The sequence below is a fragment of the Anser brachyrhynchus genome, assembly GCF_964034855.1.
Source record: "Anser brachyrhynchus genome assembly, chromosome: 3".
Classification (NCBI taxonomy): Eukaryota; Metazoa; Chordata; class Aves; order Anseriformes; family Anatidae; genus Anser; species Anser brachyrhynchus.
In genome coordinates, this window is record NC_137696.1 from 57556501 (window position 1) to 57577596 (window position 21096).

Genomic DNA, 21096 nt, shown 5'->3' on the forward strand with positions numbered 1-21096 from the left:
TGTCTTTTAATCCTACTGTGTGCGATAACAAAAGCTCAGGAAGGGCTATATTTAAAACCAGGGGAAATGTACCGTGTCCAGCAGAAGAGCCGGTCGCATTGTTTTTTCTCAGACCTCAAGTAGGACGGTGGCTGCGTCAGCACTGCACCCCCCGAGACGCTTTCCCCCTTGGAGCGGTGGGATTAACCTCTGAGATGGCAGGGCTGTGGGGTGAGGCAGGGCAGCACGAAGAGACGTGTTTGTCCTCGTGTCCCTGTGACGGGAACACTGCGCTGAGCGTTCAGAGTGGAGCTGAAGCCCAAGGGAGATGCGAACTGGTCACTGGCGGTGCCAGTTGGCCTATGAAGAAACACAGCCCGCTCCAGCCAGAGAGGAGACTGTGAGTCCATCTCTCTGGAGCAACTGGGATAGTGGTCATTTGTTTTTCCTCCTTTGAGGCCGATCAGCCTGTTACAGCCTGCCTTTGGAGGGGAAAAGCACCGTTGCTGAGCTGTGCTCCTTGGGGAACTGGGGAGGACGGAGGTGGGAAGCCGCCCGGCCATCTTAGCTGCGTGCTCTGCTAGGAGGCGGCCCTCCTGCTGTGGCCCTCCCACCACCTGCCTGGGCCAGTTTCTCCCTGTCCTTAGGCTACTGTGTCTGGTGTTTTCGGTGCTCAAGCCTGTCTGATTTGTTCCTGTACAACCGTGTTTGAAGGTTACCTCCCGGGGTCAGATTAACCACGAGCTTCAGTGAGGTCCCAGCTGACTGGCCCCATCTTAAATCCTGCTCACCAGAATCTAGCATCTCTTAAAGAACTTTTAATGCTTAAAGGCTCCTAGCTAGCAAACAGGTGAGCTAACGCTGAACTGTAGGCTTCTTTCCAGAGATTGTAACGTCTCTCATCTCTTTGGGTATTAATGTAGGACCTAATATATTAGGGCCATCCTCTGCCTCTGAGGTTAAGCTGTTGAAAAGGTTTATGGAGTTCGTAAGGACAAATGCTATTTTTAGAGTGCCTTGAATTAGTGGAGATGGGGTGAGATATTTTTAACCATCACTTTATGAAGACTCAGGGTGGGAACCCACAGCGGCTCAGGTTGATCCAATCTGGTGCTGCCTTAAAACTGCCCTACAGCTGCATCCTTTACCTTGTGCCAGTGCTGGTATTAGAGCCATAGAAGACCCTTCTGGCTGAAGGGGATCAAAAAATACAATTATTTTGCTGAACTTTATTTCCAGACGTCTTCTGCATGAGGGAGAAGGTGGAAGGGCTGAGGTGGGGAAGGTGAGAAGCTGGGGTACATCTGGTTTAAGGTGTCACAGGTTGTGGTGGGCCTGCACCTCAAGATTTCCAAGTCACTTGTGTGTCTTTAATTGCCGCTGAAATGTTAATTGTAAATAACAATATAAGTAGCATAAGCAGAAATGTAGTAAATTGTGTAATTTAGGTCCATGAGATTATTCAAATTAAAAAGTATGCAGATGCTGGTGTTTTATGCTAGATCAGGATCTTAATTGTAAATAGCTTGAGATAATTGGGTTGCTTGGGCTTCATATCTCAGCCTACCAATTCTAACTACTGAATTAGGATTCAACTATAATCCATGTATGTTTCATTGAACTGTTTCAATGTGTTTCTCATATTAAGTATTCGGTTGTGAAAGCCTTGCGATTAACTCTGTTCCTATATTCTGAATTTGTGGGGGAAGGGTCTGCAGTTTAGCACATTTGTATAACCAGGTGAATTCAGGCAGCTGTGTCCTTGCTCTTTGCTGTGTGAATTTCCAAGTAGATGTAAATGGATAAATATTCTGGGTGAATATTCTGAGGAACAAATAAGTCTGAGTAACATAATTTTGTTAAGGAGTTTATTCTTATGTTTAGTTTACTAGCCTCTATTTTGTGGCTTTTATTTCCTCTTTCCAGCCTTTTAGAAACATATGCTTAAAAATGAATTGAAGAAGTGCAGAGCTTGACATTTTCAACAGAAACAAAAAAATGTGATGAAGTTCACATCTGTAGTTGAGTCCGCGATGAACAATCCCTCCTTTCTCTTACTCTGAGGTTTACATGGATGGAGTGATTTATCTCCTTACAGGTGCAGGCGTATAACTTCGTTTCATTATTCCCTCAGATGAGCACCATGCCAGGACTGCCCACGAGGCCGTGCTTCTATGACATTGACCTCGACCCCGTCACAGAGCAAGTGAAGGGTTTATTTTGAGACTGCAGTCAAACTTCAGGTGGGTCAACAGACATTATTTTCCTATTCCAGTTTGGGGGAGGATGTTCGTCTCTGGTAGGTACATGAAAAAGATTATCAGGAGTTTATATAGGCACTAGTTTCACTGAGGACTTCATACGGGGATTTGGCAAGATGTTTCATAATGTGCAGTTTATAACATGTCTTTCTCCTTTGCTGCATGGTTGCCAGCACTTTACTGGTGTGCATTGATGACGCCTTTTGGATTTCCTAGCTCTGCCAGTTTGAGAGGGAGCTGGCTTTGCAATTATACTGCTTTTGGCTGTGGAAAAAGTTAGTCTGAAGAACTCATGTCTTGTTAGTCACCTAAAAAGAAATATCTAGTTCATCTTTGATACTATCATGTGGCAGTGTGTTTCTGTCATTACCCAGATATCAGAGGAGACATTTCTCTGCTTTATTGTGAGCTTTGTTTTGTGTTTTTTTTTTTTTTCTTTTTCCTGATTGCTCTCATCTCTCTCAGATGATAATAAACATTTCAGGAACACAAATCTGGCCTCTTAGACTGTGCGTTTTTCCTACTGGCTTCTCTCTCTGTCCTTGAAGGCTGCAGTTCCCCCACCACTTCTTCTCTAAGTACTTAATTTTCTTGGTGTCCAGCTTTAATTTTGTGTAGCACATGTTTCTTACTTGAAAATCCAAGTTAAAATATTTCATGCTACTTCATTTTAACCTTGCACTATACTAAGTGGAGTAAGAAGAGATGTAACCCTACCTGAAATAAACCACGTGTGTCTGTGGTGGGACTCTCCTATTACTTTCCCCCCTCTCTCCTGCCCCCCCCCAGTAAATCAGTCTGGAAAGCAAAATGGTTACTTTTACACAGAATAACAATATCACTATGAGCTCATAGGGCTGTGGTGACAGCCCAAGTCAGCTGCAGCTTTGGGTTGGATGTGCCCAGGCACTTGAGCAATCCTTGTTTACTCTGGTTTTAGAGAACCAGCTTTCATTTTCTGTTTCTGTGTTTTGGCGGATTATTTGGAGGAGGGGAGAGGTTTGCACAGCCCAAGGCGAATACTCTTCGGACCAAATTAACCACTAGTTTCCTCACAGCACTCACAGAATATCTGGTGAGAACATATTCTGCCATTTCACATGTACCCGTCAAGACAAGTGAAAAACTGTTAGCTTGAAAATTAAATGGGATGCACAGGTAGTTACTACTTGACGTGGTAGTAATGAGCAGTGCTTACACACATGCAAGCTGTCCCTGACTCTTCCGTTGCTTACCACTTCTTGACATATATTCCATCTTTGTTACTGATACACATTATATGCCTGATGGCTTCTTGCATGCATGTTACTTTATCATGTGTCAATCATGTCATTACCTCTGAATCATCTAAAATGACTGCAGGATCCTAATGTAAAATCTGTATGCAGATTCACGTAACCTGCTTAATTGTGTGGTTACTGCCTGGTCATTCACAAATCCATCAAACGCTTGGATTGGTGTGTTACAAAGAACAATCATGAACAAGCAGATAAAATGTTCCATTCCAATTGTGAATGTCTTTCTTTTGAAGTAGTGCATGAAATTAAAATGTTAACCTTGGCTTTTAATCAGTGATGGCGGTTTCTTAGCTATGAAAAGAAATGCTAATAAAATCACAAAAACATAGTAGTCAGGCAAAAAACGGTGTATATCTAACTGCAAATAAATTATTTTAATTTCATTATGGTGGTGTTGGTGGCATCAGACAAACAGATGATTCAGTAAGATTAAGCCTTTTAAAGAAAAGAACAGGCACATGTTCACCTGCATGCCTGCTTTCAACTATCTAAATACACGTTCTGCATTGAAAATATTGTAACGCCCAGGGAGCACCATACAGGGTAGGCACTGTTCATCAGCTATAAAATTCATCCAGTTCATGAACTAGATTTGTACATTTGTCATTTTGGATAAAGAGAGAAAATACATTTCCAGATAATCTTTACTCACAACTTTCTTTCGAGAAGCTTAGTATAGTTCTTTGCTTTCACAATTTCACTGAAGTGAGCCCACACTGTAGCTGATATTACACTTCAAGGAATCTGGGTTTGTTTCTGTGATGGCAGATTGAGGGATTCTTTTCTGCTTGGTTTGAATTCTTTTCTTAGGGTTGTAGTGTGCAACGTAAAATTTCCAGTAATATTATATTTAGCCAACTCGTTAGAACTGATTGAAATCTTTAAGATGTGGTAATTGAAATATATTTAGAGATTAGTGTACGAGCTGCAGATGTTTCTTTATAAACACGGTCAGAGCTGAGAACAGTTGTGTTAGTGGGCAGTTTATATCCTCTTCTGCAATGCGTAGCTTCATAATACTTGTGAAAGAGTTGCAGACAAAACTTTCTGCTGTAACAGAGTGGTGCTCTTCTTGAACTGAAGCTCTTTTTTGTTGTTGTGGACAAATAGCTAATACATATAACATAAGCTATTGCATTCTCTCTGTAGGAGCAACGTGCTCTGTTTAATAAATAAATAAATAAATAAATTGAATACCAGGGAATGAACCCAAAGGAGTCTGGCTAGTTCCTTGTCACTGGCCGTTACCCTATTTATCCTATACTGCCCAGCTTACACTAAGAGGAAATTTGAAATCATTTCCTTGGGAGCTATCTGTAGATAGCACTGGTCAGAATAAGAATTATTTAAATGCAGACAAGCTTGCCAGGAGGAAGAACTATTTAAAAAAAAAAAAAAAAGTGTTATTTGCCCAGTGAGGAGAATTTATGAACCCAACCCACTCTGCAAAAGTACAGTCTGTTAAGGACCCTTGTGAGCTCTAGGGCTTCCTCTAATGAAATCAGCAGCAGCAGGTGTCTGCTCTTACTGTGCCAGCACTGCTTTGGGAATCTGGGTTGATGGGGGAGGCGGTGTTTTTCCTCAGTTGGCTCTGACTTAGTAAGGCCATGGCTGTCCACAATTGCAGATATATTCTTGCACTTGTCTCCTCTTCAAAATTGGCAGAGCATCAGAGCAATTGCAATACACAGCACAGGTATTTTTCCACCCTGAGAGCTTTTCTGAATGCAGAAGGAATCCCAGAGCTCAGTCTGTGAGCATCTACACAGCCATAAAGAAGCAAGCCCTTGAGGAGGACACCAAAACTGGTGTCGTAAAATTGAGAAATGTTTGTTGGATGTTTTCATCTTAATTCATTCAGATATGAATAGAAGTTGTCTGAAGATCTTTCCTTTGTGCCCACAAAACTGATCCTATGAAAGAAAAAGCTGACTTGCTTTAGTCTCATTCCACAGTATTGCATATCGGGGTTTCAGTCAGCAGCAATTACTGTGATAATGTAGAACTTGAAGTCCCTATCAGACGGGAATATGCGTTCAGATTTCTGTTTCCCTCCTGGTGTGGATACACAGATGACAAATGTTTATTTGTGCCACATGCATCTTCCATTCTTGTATATTATGGTTAAGGCAGAAATATCCAGTTTCACTAAAACACTGCAAGTAAGTTTTAGATTATATTTGTTTCTTTTCTTCTTTAACGACTTCTCGTTTCAACCTATAACTTCTTTATCTTTCTCGTTTCAGAAGCCTGGAAATTAAGAGCTGCAGCTTTCCTATTTCCTGCAAATAGGAGACAAAAATGAATTTGAAGTATTCCTGTTATGTGTCTCTGGAGGAATGTCAAGATAGACCAAAGAGCAAAAGTTTACTCTTTCTTCAAACTAGTTTTTTATGATGAAATATAGCTGTGAGGTTAAAAAAAAAAAAAAGGAAAAGAAAAGAAAGGACAAGCTAAATGTTTCTCACTGTAGTGCAGAAAGCTCTCTGCAGGGTCTTATACTTGTTTGTGGATAAACTGACATTGAAAAAAAGTGGAATTTTTGCCTTCAGAGTTTTCATCATTTCTCAAAGGAGTTAACAGAACTATTTCCCTTATCCTTGGCCATCTAAAAACTTACGCAAACATGATTATGCTGTGTGATTGAGCCTGTTTCTCTCAAAAAAATACACTTTGGCTCCTGGCATTCAGGAGCTGAAACTATACACAGATTAACTGCACATTTTTGAGTTATCATCAAGTGTTGCTCTGGATGCATTTGGGCAATAGCCAAGCTTCAAGCAAGGAAGATATTAAGTAGAGAAAGAACAGAGCATGTATTTTGTGAAGCGTTTCTAATATATAATTTGTTTCCTTGGTGGGCAAATATCTTCTGAAACACTTCAGCCAGAGCTGTCTCATATCCATAGGTCTCTGTGTATCCGAAGCATATGTTAGAGGCTGTCCAGCTGACGATGTGCTTGTTGTGGTGGAGCTGGTTGTTCAGAGAGGGCATTGCTCCATCAGAAGCCCTGTTATGCTCCAGTTCCTGGCTAATGAAGCCTCCTGCTGTGCTGGCTCCAGACCTAGAGGCTCTGTGCCCTGTCCCTGGCAGCGTACGACGCCCGGGAATGAGAGAAGAATGCCCATCACGCGAGGATGCGACAGGGCAGGACTTTGCTGTGCAGTTTTGAGCCACCTTGTAAAGCTGGAATGTGTTTTATATTTGGAGTGGCTACTCAAACAAGTCAAATCCTCAGCAGTGTGCGTTAATTTACCTCTGTAACTTATCTTTTCCAGTTTCCCAAATCTGCAGCAAAACGTGCCTTAAGCTTTGGATACTGTGTTTAGCTTTTCAAGCTGCTGCTCCTCAGGAAACTCTCACTGACAGACTGTTGGTTCCCTCAATAACAAAAAATGCGGCAGAACAATAGGTTTAATCGAGACAATAGGCCATTGGTTTTTTTAAGGTAAAAAGCAGCGAAATAATGATGAGGGAGTTTATTTTCCTGGTGACGTTTTCCATCCTGTTGCTTTGCTCCGCTTACGCACATCTGTATGTTATGGGCCGATACAATGCCGTTTGGGTTCCCTTTTGCACAGCCACCTTTGGAGCCGAAGTTGCAGCACAGTTCCTGGGATAATTGAGGGGTTTGTTTGGGTTTTTAAAATCATGCTTGGTTATTTATAAACCCCAAACTGTAATTATGGACCAAAGAACAAACTGGGGGCAATTAAAGTAATTATCTGTGCCTTCCCTGGAGTAGCACGGAAATGTCTGCTGACTGCATTTCAGAACGGCTCTGTTCATAGCATTGTCTCCCAGCACCAGAGGGATCGCTGCGATGGTAAACAAAAAAAAATAAAGCTATCTGATACTCTAGCCTGATTAGGTGATAGAGCTCATAACACTGTGGATGCTTTAATTTAACTGAGGAGAAGGACAAACCTGCGAAGTAGAAAGCAAAATTCACATATGGATTTCACAGCTCCTGCGGACAGAGAGTTCTGGTATTTTCTATTAAATTGTGCCCCAGAATACAACCCCACTATTCGTATACACAACTGTGTTGTAATTTAGTCCCATGCACACCCAGATACATAGCCTGGAAAAACCCAAAGACTTCTGGAAAGAAATAAGAGTGGTTTCCAGGCATAGTTTTCCTATAGTTCCAGCAGTTCTTTCAAGATATATAAACAAGGTTTTCCCTGTCTTGCCCAGTGAAATTCAGAAAACCATAACCTTGCCTTACTCGGGGTCACCGTGGCTTCCCCACTGCTGTGTGGGACTTATCTGATGGGATCGTGCAGTGTGGGCTGCTAAAGATGACACTGGCTGTCCGCTTGTGGAGCATCCTTACGTGTGCTTACTGTCCCTTCAGGCCACGAACACTGGGGCTGTTTTTCTGACCCATCGGTCTCTCCCTAAAACACCGTTCCAGCTCTGTTCGTTTAGAGTTAAGAAACATCCAGTAATTTTTCTACTGTTACATGCCTAGGATTTGTTACATTATTTTGATAGCTTCAATAATTGAAGGAAAGCTGGAATGACTCTCTTTTGTTTCATCCTAGCTTTTTTCCCCCTTCTTGTTAACCATCTGCAAAATCCCTCGAGCTATTCCATTTTTTTGGCTCTTAATTTTATATTTTAGCAGAAGATTTGTTAAGCGTAATCCACGCTGGCCTGCAGGTTCTGGCTCGCAGTCTGCAGGGATTGAGTTATTGGCCATCGGCTGAGCTGCAGAAACAGTCACAGTGCCTTCCCTTGGGCCGCCCTATTTCTGAGGCCAAATGCCTTCATCAAGAAGGGTTTAAAATGAAATTTTTGCAAGGTAAGTGGTATTGCTAGGTGTGTCACTTGTTGCTGCACAGCTGGGCTTGCAGATGTGGGGCTCCCGCCTTTGCGTCGGCTCTGAGCAATTTTGCAGCATTGCAGACCTGCAGCTTTGCGGGGTAGTTTGCCTATAGCACGTTAAAAACCACACGGGTGTTTGTTGTCAGGTCTGCTTTTTGTAGGCACTGAGTATTTTGTTATTGCTGCTGCTGGAAACTAATGAGATTGAAATAGTTCAGACTGATTAAAACAGGTTTCTTGTTTTGTACTTTAAAATTAAAAGCTCTGGGTTTTCAGTTGCTGTAAACGTAAAAATAAAGGATGTGTGCTGATGTTCAGTTTGCAGAAGTGGCTCCTGTCTCAAGTCTGATTTCATCAACAGAGAACATCCATTAGTTAATATTTTTCTTACCCACCATCCTGTCTACTTACATAGCAACCTATTCTCTTCTCTTGAGTCACTTGGTCTTGTCCTGCCCCCAGCTCCAGCCGAACATGACCACAGCAAGGCAGGAGGGAGCTCAGCAGCATCGTGGTCGAGTGCCAGAAGCGAGCAAGGCGCGGGGCTCTCTCCGGGTTCCCTCAGTGACCAGAGCAGTCGGCAGAGCCAAGCCAGCCCCGAGGAGCCAGGAAGGCGTTTTGTTGCTGGCTGTTGCCGCAAGGGGCTGTGCACAGGAGGGCTCCCCACCTCTTCTCTCTCGGTGCAGCCCTTTTGAAGTTGGTTTGTGTTTGGAGGGAAGGACACACCAGACTAACATCCTGTCCTGGTCCCAAAATATCTTGCTATTGCCTTTGGTCCTTGGCGTGAAAGGCTGGATCAGATGCAAGGGTCAGTTGGACGCTTTCCACTTCTCAGCTGGCAGCTGGATTTGTGTGGAGCAGCATCAGGTACGGGAACATGCATCCGTGAGCTCCTCAGGGTGGGACTGAAATACAAGAAATGCAAAAGCTTCAGGGACTGTAGATGTTAACTTGACTAGATCATAACACAGCAGCAAGCAGCCCGGGAGCAGGAAGAAATAAAATGGGGAAGCGAGATGAGCTGGAGGCAGTGGAAGGAAATCAGGCATACAGGACATTGCTTCTGTTTTCTCAATAGCAAGACAAAGTCATTTGGACTAGCACTGGGTTTTTAACTTGTCCACACGTGTGGTCATAATAATAGTTCCCTTCTCCGTGCACGTGTGTGTAACATTAAATATACACGAGCATGCATGAGGGCATATGTATTCGTGCATGTAGTTTTTATGTAAAACCTTGAATATTTACTTCCCAAGTAAAATTTTTGACTTGAAACCTTTGAGCAATGATTGGAAAGAGCCAGACCACTACATGCCAGTGTAGGCTGAACTGAACAAGGCCTTGAGGAACTCCCCAAGTCAACCCCACTTTGTGCTGGGGATCAGACCTGGTGACATCCAGGTCCCTTTCCAGTTAAGCTGTTCTGTTTTCCTACTGTGATGCTTGTAGGAAAGGTGAGCAATGGGGAAGCATGCATAGCTGCAGAGCATGTGTATAGAGATCATAAGGACTTTCGTTCGTAGAGCAGAGTACTATTTAAAAAGAGGATGTGTCAAACGCAAGTCACAATTACTTTTTTAATGTCAATATCCGCTCACAAAGTTAGTTAGGTTCTTAATGCCAGAGAAAATATTCAGCTTTTCAGGACACAGCCTGTTGGTTTCCCATAACACAGCATCTACACATTCCTATCGCATACACAGTGAATATTCTCCAGAAAAAGAAAAAAATAATAATTATGGCTGTATTTGTACCATATATGTGTTACATAGATGAAATGTAACTATGCCGCCATATGAATTCCAGGAGTTTTATTCCAGTTCCATCTTTGCCAAAAGTCTTGAGGGGAAATGTGAGAGGAGGGAGGAGAGCCTGATGTATGACTTGTGGCAGCAGACCAGCTCCTACGCAGCTTTTGGCCAGCCAACATCTCTGCAAGGAGACGCCGTCCCTGTGTTTGATGGATCCCTGCTTACACTGTTGCACACATTCCCGTCCCGCTCAGCTGGAGCATGTGTCACCTCGGTGCCTCCTCTGCAGTCAAAAAATAGTGTTTGCCAACCTGCTTTCGCAGGTGTCTGGGGTAAGCAGGCTCCCGGGGACTGCAGCAGGTGAGGAAGCACCGATGCCAGCAGATCGCAGCCCGGCGTTGGGCACTGCGGGTGTTTTGTCAGCAGCGGGAGTGTGAGAGGCTTCCTGACCCCATCCCTTCCTTCCTGCAGCACCTGAGAGCCTCAGATGGCTGTTTGCGTGGTTACAGTGGGCAGTTCAGAAGGCAAACCCCTGCTGGCAGCAGGGAACTGCCAAACCAGAGCTTGGGGACAGTAAGTGTCAGCGGGGCAGGGCTGATGGCTGCTGGGGGCAGCGGCCTCTTCAGCCACCACGGCTGGCACTAGAGACTGTGACGTTAGCCTAAGGTATCCGCTTAATGAACTGAGCCCTTTGCATTGTTTCCATACAGTGACGGGTTTTGTCTCCGTTATCATCCAACCACCAAAATTCAGCACCAGATAGGAGCACCTGGCAAACGCTTGTGCTGGGATGGAAGCATGGAGCCAGCCCTGCTTCATCCTGGGTCTAATTCCAGCGCTGAGACTACGGGGAGTCAGAGAGACTTTGTCAGATCCCAGTTTGTTGGTAATAGCCAAGTATGCAAGTCAGTTATTTAATTCTTAGTAATGAGTGGAAAATGGGAAAGAATAAATAAATTAAGAAAGATAATGAGGTAATGAAAGTGGCAAATAAAGGAACAAAGCGCACAAGCCATTTTTATTTTTTTGGGGGGAGGGGGGAGGAACAAAACTGTATGAAAGCAGCACACGTAAATCAAGATGAGTCTGAGAAGTGATTTCACTAAGTCTTATTTCAAAAATTAATTTTAGTAGAGTGGTATATAACCTGCTACCAACAGTTTTGAAGAAGGCTATGCCAGTAAGTTTATCTGCAAATACATACTGAAAAGAGGAAAAATACTCACAGCACCAACAAAGCTTACCATTGATAATAATTTGTTATTTAAAAGGGATGCTACACTAGGACAATGTAATCAAGTCATGCTAGGAAATAGAAAATGAGATGATTAACAAGTGAAAGAGAAGACGAAACAAAACAAAAGCAAAGGAAAGTTAATCTAGAACACCCTCTGAAGGAAGGATACACCTGGAAAGTGAGCGCTGTTGAAGACCCAGAGCCAATGCTTCAGTTCACATCCAGGTGCTGTTTCCCATAAGTTCTTCCTCACAGTTTTGGCTACCAGGTCATCCTGAACCTTTCAGTCGTGCAGCTGAAACCTGCCTGGAGGCTGTGTGGACAACGTGCAGTTATCAAACTGAGAGCACCATGAGCCATTTGAAGAGCAGATGATCTGCACCCTCCAGACATGGCCAGCAGAGCTGTCAGCCCACCACCATGCTGGGCACTGAAGAGCACTCACATAGAGAAAGGTTCCCTGAAGTAGTGCCTTTCTGCTGGTGCTGTTTTTCTCCCTTTAAGAGCTAACAAAAAAAAAAAAAAAAAACACCTTCACTCTCTCCCAGTAAGAGAGGATCCCATCAAATCCATTTGTAGCTTTCTGGATGGATCCATACCCCACACATTGCTGATGCCCTTTTCCACTGCTGCAAGTGGTAGGAAGCCGGAAAAAAAAAAATCTGACAGGAGAATACACTGCTTAATCCTATATTTGGGATGACAAAGTGAACCTGCAGGGCCACATCCAAACATTTATAGAAACAAGCCTGGGTGCACAAGAGCAATTAGGCTCGCATACTTGGGAAAGCACATTTGAGGAGGACCTTTCCAGCCCGTAATTCCTGTGACACTGCTATGGTGCCCAGATGCACAGGGAGACATGCTGGGAGAGCCATCCCTTATTTAGTGCATCTGAGATGGAAGCCTTCCAAGTAACCATTTACTTTTGAACGTAAACTTGAATCTTAAATTTAGCAGCGTTTCACCTTTTGACCTCGAATTTCACATTGCCTCAACCAGCCTGACTTGAGCCTGAGCAGCCACAGAAATGTTTACAGCCATTCCCTGTAGCGAGACTGAAGAAAGCCTCGCCTGCATCTCCAAACCAATGCCTTGGGACTGCTCAAATGCGATCAGCATTGGAGCCAGTTACACTGCAGCTCCCTGGTGTCAGACCTTGGGCAAACTCCTCCCTGCCAGAGGGCCACCAGGTCCCCGGGGGCCAGCACACCCTCCCTGTGCACTGCGCTCCACAAACAGAGCAAATCCTGCTCCCCAGATCCCAGCAGAGGCCATAGATGCAGGTCTAGTATGTGCAGAGACGTACACAGACTTGATTACCCACCGAGTAAATAGGTGGCCAGCAGAATTTACAAAAGTACAGCTACCGACACGAACTGGCTCAGCAGTTCAGTTTTGTGCAGCCTCATAACAGATATGATCAGTTTTACATCTGGGCTTTTCCTCACGTCTAAGGAGAAATCGTGAGGTTGTGCCAGAAACTTGTAGGTGTTACGCAAGCAGGTGGGGAGGATTCCCCCTGCCCACGTTCACCACGACCCACTTGCCTTCGCATCCCGATACTGGTCGTGAATAATCAAAGTTTGCATAAACATGGCACATATCCTTGCAACACAGTTATAGCATTAAGGAAATACCAGCGAAAAAACGTTAGCATGCTAAATATCAGCTAGTTCATTACTACAAAGTGAGATGCTTTCCCTCTTCAGCCATACATTAATTCAACAAATATTGTATTTTACCTATTGTTCTTCCTGTTGTGGTTATGTAATTAAATGTTATACAACTGCTAAAAGTGGAAAACCCTTATACATGCCAAAAAGAGACACAAGTTGTTACAAGATCTATATAAAAGAGATATTTTACCAAGGTCTGTTTGCACCAAATCGGTTCTTGTTGACGTAAACAGGACTTGCAACAGAAAAGAAAAAAAAAGTTATTAGCTGTGCATTCCCTCTCCTCCATTGGATGCCTGTGCAATGTTGCAGATACATTCTCTAGTGCATTAATATTTGGGTAGCTCCAGATAAAATTTATTTATTTATTTTTCAATAGAGGTGAAGATTCCCATATAGACTCAGCCGGTTAGAAGTCTGTGTTTGTTCAAAGAAAAATGTTGTTTTAAAATGTTTTTAACATTCGAATGTGTCATTCAGGTCTGGTACAGATGCTGCCACTGAACGCAGCAGCTGTAGAAGAACTACCTAGAACCACGGAGGAAGAAAAGGCTCTCTGGAAGTCACCAAGTACAACTACATGCTCAGATTTTTCCTTACTAGTAAGTGAAATTTCTTCAAATACGCTTGGACTTTCACAAAGAGCTAGGTAACACCATATGTCTGCGTACCAGCTGTAAGCGAGAAGGCTCGCCTGCTCACGTGAAGGAGTGCTGGAAAACCAAAGCCTTGCTGCAAAGCCGTTGACTGCCAGAGTCAACACAAGCAAGTAATCCAGCTGCTCCGACTCGACCACAGAAGCATTACGGCCATTTCCCTACCACCTCTCAAAGGCGCGATATTCAGACAACCGACCCGATCATTCTTTTAAATGGGCTGTCATAATCCAAATGGCATCCTGAAGATTGTAAGAGCACGGATTCAGTCTTTTATTGCAAACCACCATAGGGGAAAAAGAAAAAAAAGAGGAAAAAAAGGAAAATGAGCGTAAGCACATGAAAGGACCAGCTCCCAGTCCCCTCCCACTCCCCTCCCAGTGCCCTCGTTTCCCTGGCAGGAGCGGTGCCTGGCTGGGGCAGCTGCTCTGTGCCCCGCCACCAGCTCCTGTGGGTTAGCATGGGTTGCTTCTCGCCAGACCCTCAGGGCCACCAACCTACCTGAACGCTGCTGCTTCGCTCACGAGGGGTGGCCAGAGCCAGCAGGACACCCCTGGCCCTCCCACCTGCCCCACCACCAGCAGCACGCACCCTTCCCAGCAATTCTACCCAGGCTTGTAATTCTGCTGTTACATTTTAAAACCAGGAATCTTACTAAGTTTGTAAATCAGTTGTGAGACAAGACAATATTTATAAAACCCTAAATTGCTTCAATTCCACATGTAAGAGCCCTGAAAATGGGTCATAACAAATGCACAGGAGGTAATCCAGCTGGCCCTTACTGCATGTCGGTGATAGAAAATGCTCAAAAACTGACTCCATTGATTGTTTTATAACCTGCACAGATCAAGAAACTACACAAATCTGGCTCAGAGGAGAGACCTAAGCTCAGGACCTCAAAGCCACTCTAATTCTTGAATCCCATCAACTTTATTTTTGAGAAATTGGGTCTTACGTGCAATAACAGGTAAAGTTTTCCTTCCAAGTTTACACAAGGTATAGGAAAAGTGTTTCCAGCCATTCATTGCCCACAGCGAGCAATTTCTGCCCATTGCTCCTTTCTGGCAGAAGAAAACGAGGACTTCTTTCGCAGGGCCTTGGAGAGATGCTAAGTAACTACCGTTTCTGACACCACTAGGAGAAATCAATGCTGGTATCACTTTTCCAGTCACTGCCAGTTTTCCCTACACCAGAAGCCTAGAAGGGCCAGCCCCAGGGAGGCCGCCGGGTCACCTCCCAGGCGCCCCATGCTGTTGTCATCCCTCTCCACGTTTGTGGGAGGGAGCCAGCTCCTTGGCTGGGTATGACAGGCAAGGACATCAAATGTATAAAAGAGTAATTTAGAAACCGTGTTTCAGTCCGAATGATTTAATCACACAAGTAGGCGTAATTGGAAATCTCCTGCCCCTGACCAATGTGTTGATACAGTTAGGGCAGCATGCAATAACTCCTCAGTGCTCCGGATAAATACTCCCTGACATTTCAAGAGCCCAAGTGGAGAGAAATGCCTTGGCTGCCTCTGGTGAAGGGTTCAGAAGTTGTTTTCTAAAGAGAGGTCAGATTGCCTGTGCACCAGTGGGTGTGCAGCGCTTGCAGCTGTAAGCACATGCTTGTGCCTTTCATTCAGGCGGCTGGAGAGCTGTGCTGCTGCTACTACTACAGAAAATGCCACTATGTACAAGCTGTGCACAAAAAGGGGAAGGAGAATGTGGATACAACATGGAACTAAGCCTCAAAAATGCTGTTTATGTTGTTGCTTCAGGTATCATCTGTAGTTCTGCTCACTGCAAAGTGTTGCTAGAGCACTGCCGCTAGTTCGTGAACTGTTAAAAAGAGGAGGCGTGAGAAGGAAAATATTTTAATCTTAATCAGGATCCTGAATTTATTGCAGCTCCGTCTAGCAACCATGAAAAACGTCTTACCATACAGTTACTGTTCATGGACCTGAGTGACTAAGGAGGCGGAAGAGCAAAGAATTGGGCCCAGGGGATCTGCTGGAAGAGACAAATGGTATTTAGATCTGTTTGGTGAAAAAGACACAATATTTCCACTGTCATTCTGACTCACATCTGAATTTTTCCTGACCTTGAAAGTTGCTCCCTCACACTGCCCGTGTCCCTTGGCTCTGTGTAAGGCTCAGGCTGGACATCCACCTCCAGACAAGAAAGCAGATTGAAAGCAGGCTGGGGCTTGGTGAAATCCTCATTGCCACCAGTGCTACCTCCAGCAGGTCCTGCTGCTCCGCCCGTGGTCCTGCCACTGCTTGTCCGCTTGCTTGTCCCACTGCTTGTCCGCTGCCTAGGAAAAATCAATGCTGGCATCACTTTTCCAATTACTGCCGATTTTCCCCAATTTTCTTTAATTTGCTGACTACTTACTGGATAACAATTTAGGAGATGGGAGAAAAAAATAAAATACTAGCTCAAAATTTCAAAAATTCTTCAGCAGAGGTGAGTTTATTTTGCATCCAATATTGTGCAGTTTGAGGACAGTGGGGGAGAAGCTCCCATGGATGCAGGCAGTATGACGAGTGCTGTCTTCGGTGGGAGCAGAGGCATTCTGTCCTACAGGGTTTTCTGCATATTCTTTTTTTTCCTGATTTTTCAGTTCTATAAAAATATAGTCAATTATACAATACTCCAGGGCTGGCTCAAAACTATTTCAAATATTGTGGCAAATTACCAAATATGTGTGCAAGTCCTGAAAATCAGAAATCAAACATTCATTTTTAAGCATTTTAAATAAGAAATAGTACGTTTAAAGGCAATAGTCTTTTGGATAAAAACAGTTGCATTTCAACATCAAAAGCTGTTGAAAGGCAAAGGTTAATTGGAATTTTAGCTGCCATATTCATAGCAAAATAAAAATATCGAGAGATGAGTTACATGGATCTTTTCTATATTAGCCTAATCCCTGTAAGAAAAGTGGCTTGAACACACCCTAGATTTTATCTAAAATCTTTTACCACTGCCTCAAAACCACCTCTCTCCTGGTTCAAAGCCTATCGACCAGTTATGAGACCTTCCACTGCCACCAGCCCAGCCTCACGGGGACCTGGGGCAGAGAGGAAGATGGGACTACAGAGAAGTTGTTTAAAGATAAAATCACAGGAAAGGTTACCAGGAATGAGGGTTTTTTGTCTGAATGTAAAGGTTGTTGGCGACGATCGGTATGGTGACAACTCATCGCCTTTCATCCCCCTGCTCAGGTTTTTGACCCAAATCCCATTTGAGTTCTTGGTTTGTGCTTTGATAAGACGTACAAACTGATAAAAGACTTGAGTCGATTTTACACTGCTGAACCAATGCTCTAGGAGAAGATAAAAAGCTATTTTTTGCTGAAAGCTGGGAATGATTCCTTCACAACTGAAATCTCAGTCACTGCCGCTAGCTACAAGGTTTTTGTCTTCATTATGGGAGGTACGTAAGAAGCATCCGCTCTTATGCTGCCAGTACTGAATGTCTGAAGGCTTTTGATTAAGAGAACAGACTTGATTCAAGCAAAATGCATGTGGGAGAGAAGACAAGACATTTCGAAAATTTGTTTTTCAAGTTGAAAAATGGGAAGAAATTGATGTTTAAATGTTCATTTCAAAGTGGGCGAAAAGTTTTGTCAGTTTTTTATAATATCTACAGGAAAATAGTAGAAGTATTTGGGTTCTTCTCACTTTTTGAGTACTTAGAAGAACTTTTTACTGTGTGACATCAGTTGGCAAATGATTGAATGAAGTTAGAGAGAGGAAAATAAAATTTTGAAATGAAACAAAGTTTTCTGTTAGGGCTCTTGTACTTTAATTTTGATTTTTCTATCAAAACCAAGGAGGACTGAAACTCCCCACAAAACCCCAAACCTTTTCCTCAGAAAGGGCAAGAGCAGGGCTCCTGGGGCTCCTGTGGAGCTGTGGGCAGCGCGGCGGGAGGGCGGCTCCTGGGTCAGGCGGGTGGCCTGGGAGCTTTTTGGGCAGGGCACTTGGCGGGAGATACATGGGAGCGGAGCAAGCTGATGGTGTTTCAGGTTCTTCTTCCTGTGCCATATTTCCCATGAGGTGGCTTCAACTTTTGGTCCAGCAGCTGCTGCACTACAGCCTCTGGATGCCCACCCAGCCCTCAGGTGCTCCCACTCCTGTCTTGCCTCACTGCACATCTGACATAAATAAAGACAATGAGATTTTTGCTGCAGGCTGCAGGAAGGTCCTGTTGCAGAGCTGTTCTGCCATCTTTGAGTGATCAGAATTTATAAAAAGAAAAAAATCAAACTTCTCCTCCCTGCCATGCTTGATGAGATCTGATTTGCAACCAAATCAATAACAAAAGTCCTGCTCTTTTCAGTGGAGCCAGGGTTTAACCAAAAATATTACCCAAACTTTAATTTAAGAACTTAACCCAGTAACTCCCAAAGCACTGCCATTCACTGATCAGAGGTACACAAAATGTTGCAAAAACCCATCCCTTGGGTGGTTTAATGAACACGATCCACCTACTCCAGTCAGGCTCTGAAGACCCCAAAGGGCTTTTTCCCTTGTTGCGCTGATATCTCCTAGCTGCGATGCTTCTGCCTTGTGTCAGTAAAACGTCTGCTCTTTGAACCTACAAGTTTCCACTGTTTACAGCTCCTAAAAGTCCTTTGCTAGCTGTACATTCTGTAAGTGATGCCGTCATATAAAGCCTGATTTGATGAGTATGATGTTCCTTTCCTCTGCCGTATTGGATTACAAACAATTATGCCTTTTGTCTAATGTAATATGAAACTATGGTCAAACAATTATTTACCCAGTGAGCACTCACACGGTATATGTATCTGCAGTATGGGATCTGAAGTTTAGATCAGTCTATGGCTTCCCAAAACTTGAGACAGAGAAAGGTAATGTAGTGTCATGAATAAGTGAGTTTAAGGGTCATCATTTTATCAGTAAATTAAATATATATATATAATGAACTAGAATATAAAGTAAGTAAGGACTTTTAGCTCATTTCAGATAGTATATTTTCATTTGTGCCAAATATTTAAAGAAAATTTCCTAGGGAAGTTTTCAAAAATAATAAATAAAATCCTTGAAATTTTTCTAATTAAGGGGCTCCAAAACCCTAGTAATACAATTGAAACTACTGTTTGTTTTTCCCATCACTAGGTAGGAGAAAAAGATAATTGGATGATTGTTCTTCCTCACAGCAAATATCCTAAGTGAACCTTCCCTCAGTCACTCAGCATTATTCTCCCTCTTCCCCCGCATTTCCTTACCACCACCAGACGTTGTCCAGTGAAGGGGCAGAAATGCAGATAAAATGGAAGATGTCTCATTTGCCTCTCTGGACAGACAGGAATTTATATCACTAATGTTCGTTCCCTTTTTGCACAGATACAAGTTCAGTACTTGAGCAAATACTGCAGACTTGGGTTTTGCAGGACGGGAATAGCTCACAGCAGCCGAACCGTGAGAGGACGAGCGCTTTGCTGAGCAGGAGTTTTCATCATATTGCCGCGCTGCTTGACCTCCAAATGTGCCGACACGCTACAGTATCACTTAAACTGGGAAAGAATGTCTCTGTGCTATTGCCCGTGAGATTCACAAGGGTCCCATTACAGCCATGCAGTCCCTGTGTGCAACGGTCAAAAACAACAAGTATGTAAGATAACACAGTCTAACTTAAGGACCATCGCAGCCAATCAGTTAAACCGAGTATTTAAAGATAATATCAATGTCCATTTTCATCCAGGCCCACCCTTTACCTTTTAAATGCTGCCCATTCTGGTGATCAGCTTCACTCTCGCACAGTTACTGTGGCACTGAAAGAGAATGATGCACTAAAATTATCCTTTGTGGCCCTTGTTTTATTTCTATTTTCCGTTTAAATTATATTCTGCTAACCAATACGAGGGATGTCACTGGTTTTAAACATATGAAACCTAAAGACTTAAGCCAGGCTTGCGAGACAGATATCTTTTTACTTGATGAGCTGCAACAGCTGGAAACAAAAGGATTCTCAGCCCAGTCATTTGGCCTCCTCCTCGGCTTCATCAGCTGGAGAAACAAACCCAGCTCCTGAGCGAGGCACCTGGGCCGCTCGCAGCCCAGTGCAAAAGCTGCCACTTGCTTTTATAGGCTGCAAAGTGTCTGACATTTCCCCAGGGGAGGGCTGGCATAGCTGCTTCCTGTCTAGCAAGAAACAAAGGAAGGAAGGACCTTTTTCTGGAGGCGGTTAATCAGCATCGATCGGGGTGATGCTGCGCTGAGGAGCTCTGCCAGAGAAGGAGGGTTTCCTGAGGGGCTGCAGGGAAGAACAAAGGGTGCCGCCGCACTCGCGCCCTGGCCCCAGGGAGTCAGGGTAGGCTTCCCCTTCCATTTCTCTCCAGGCCAACTTCTACACCCAGCTGTCGCAGTTTGGTATCAAACTGATATTTCTGTTTCTCCTGCACTGATCTCAGGAGGAAGGGCAGGGGAGGACCTGCCAGCGAGCAGCAGCCCCATGTCCTGCTGTACCTGGGCTGTGCCTCGGTGCTGGCCTGAGCTCCTGCTCCATGCACCAGCAGGACCACACTCACCCTTGGGCCAAGGAGGCCAACCCCAGCACTGGGCACCATTGAACTTCCACTGAAGCCTTCCCTATAAAATCTAAAATCCTCTGACAGGAGGAGGTGAAACTTAGACTGCCCTAGAACAATCCTGGCACTTCTGAGGCAGTTTAAATCTTATACTTTCAGAGCACCTTACCAATGGTGTTTTGTTTAATGACACACCTAAGGCACACCCCCCTCCCCCCCCCCCCCCAAAAAAAAAAATCCTGTTTTGCTATGTCAGAAAACAAGAAAAAAATAATAAACACTTTGCTTATGGCTATGCAGTGAATCATCAGCTAAGAATCAATTGCCGTTTCTTATGTATCTTTATAACCAAATCTCCTGCCTCAACACAGCAAGGATAGGCAACCACCTCTCTTCCAACACTGAGAGCAAAGCTGAAACCATGCCAGCTCTTTCTTCCTTTACAAAACAGCACTGCTTGCTTGCTTTCACTTTACAGGGTCCACTGTAAAGTGATTGGCCTGATCTACATCGTCTAAGGGATGAAAAAGATGGTTACCTTAATGCTCTGCTACCTAGTGTAGCTGTGCTGTCCATACAGACAGCATCCACACCTCTTGTTGCTAGTGGCACAGATCTCTGCAACAGAGCCTCTGAAATACACAAAAAGCCTAATAAAATATTGACATCGGTGTAAGCAGACATAAAAAGACCATATATTCGAAATGCAGGAATCCTGATTTGTACCAATAAAAGCCACAGGACACTGCATCTTCCAGGAAACTGTATATGCATAATTCATACCAGTGAATGTAAATGGCTGCTTGCATATGCATATACCTGTTTTCATATGCCTTTACCAATACACTGGAGTAATCACTT

The 21096-nt window shown here is 43.9% G+C and overlaps 1 protein-coding gene and 1 long non-coding RNA gene across 4 annotated transcripts in view; one reads left to right on the top strand and one right to left on the bottom strand.

Moving 5' to 3' along the window:
* The window catches only part of MTHFD1L (methylenetetrahydrofolate dehydrogenase (NADP+ dependent) 1 like), a 147122-nt gene extending 141121 nt beyond the window's left edge, over positions 1-6001 (top strand). For all 3 annotated transcript variants that reach the window (XM_080587992.1, XM_080587994.1, XM_080587995.1), the window contains 2 exons: positions 2114-2222; positions 5785-6001. In XM_080587992.1, coding sequence (XP_080444118.1) covers positions 2114-2203 — 90 coding nt within the window. In that variant the 3' untranslated portion in view covers positions 2204-2222; positions 5785-6001. The remainder of the gene's footprint in view (positions 1-2113; positions 2223-5784) is intronic.
* Positions 6002-19154: 13153 nt separating this feature from the next.
* On the bottom strand, positions 19155-20446 carry LOC308193380. The gene is made up of 3 exons (XR_013949586.1): positions 19642-20446; positions 19423-19479; positions 19155-19289 (listed from the first exon to the last, which is right to left on the bottom strand). It is a non-coding gene; the product is annotated as an uncharacterized lncRNA (long non-coding RNA).
* Positions 20447-21096: the final 650 nt, after the last annotated feature.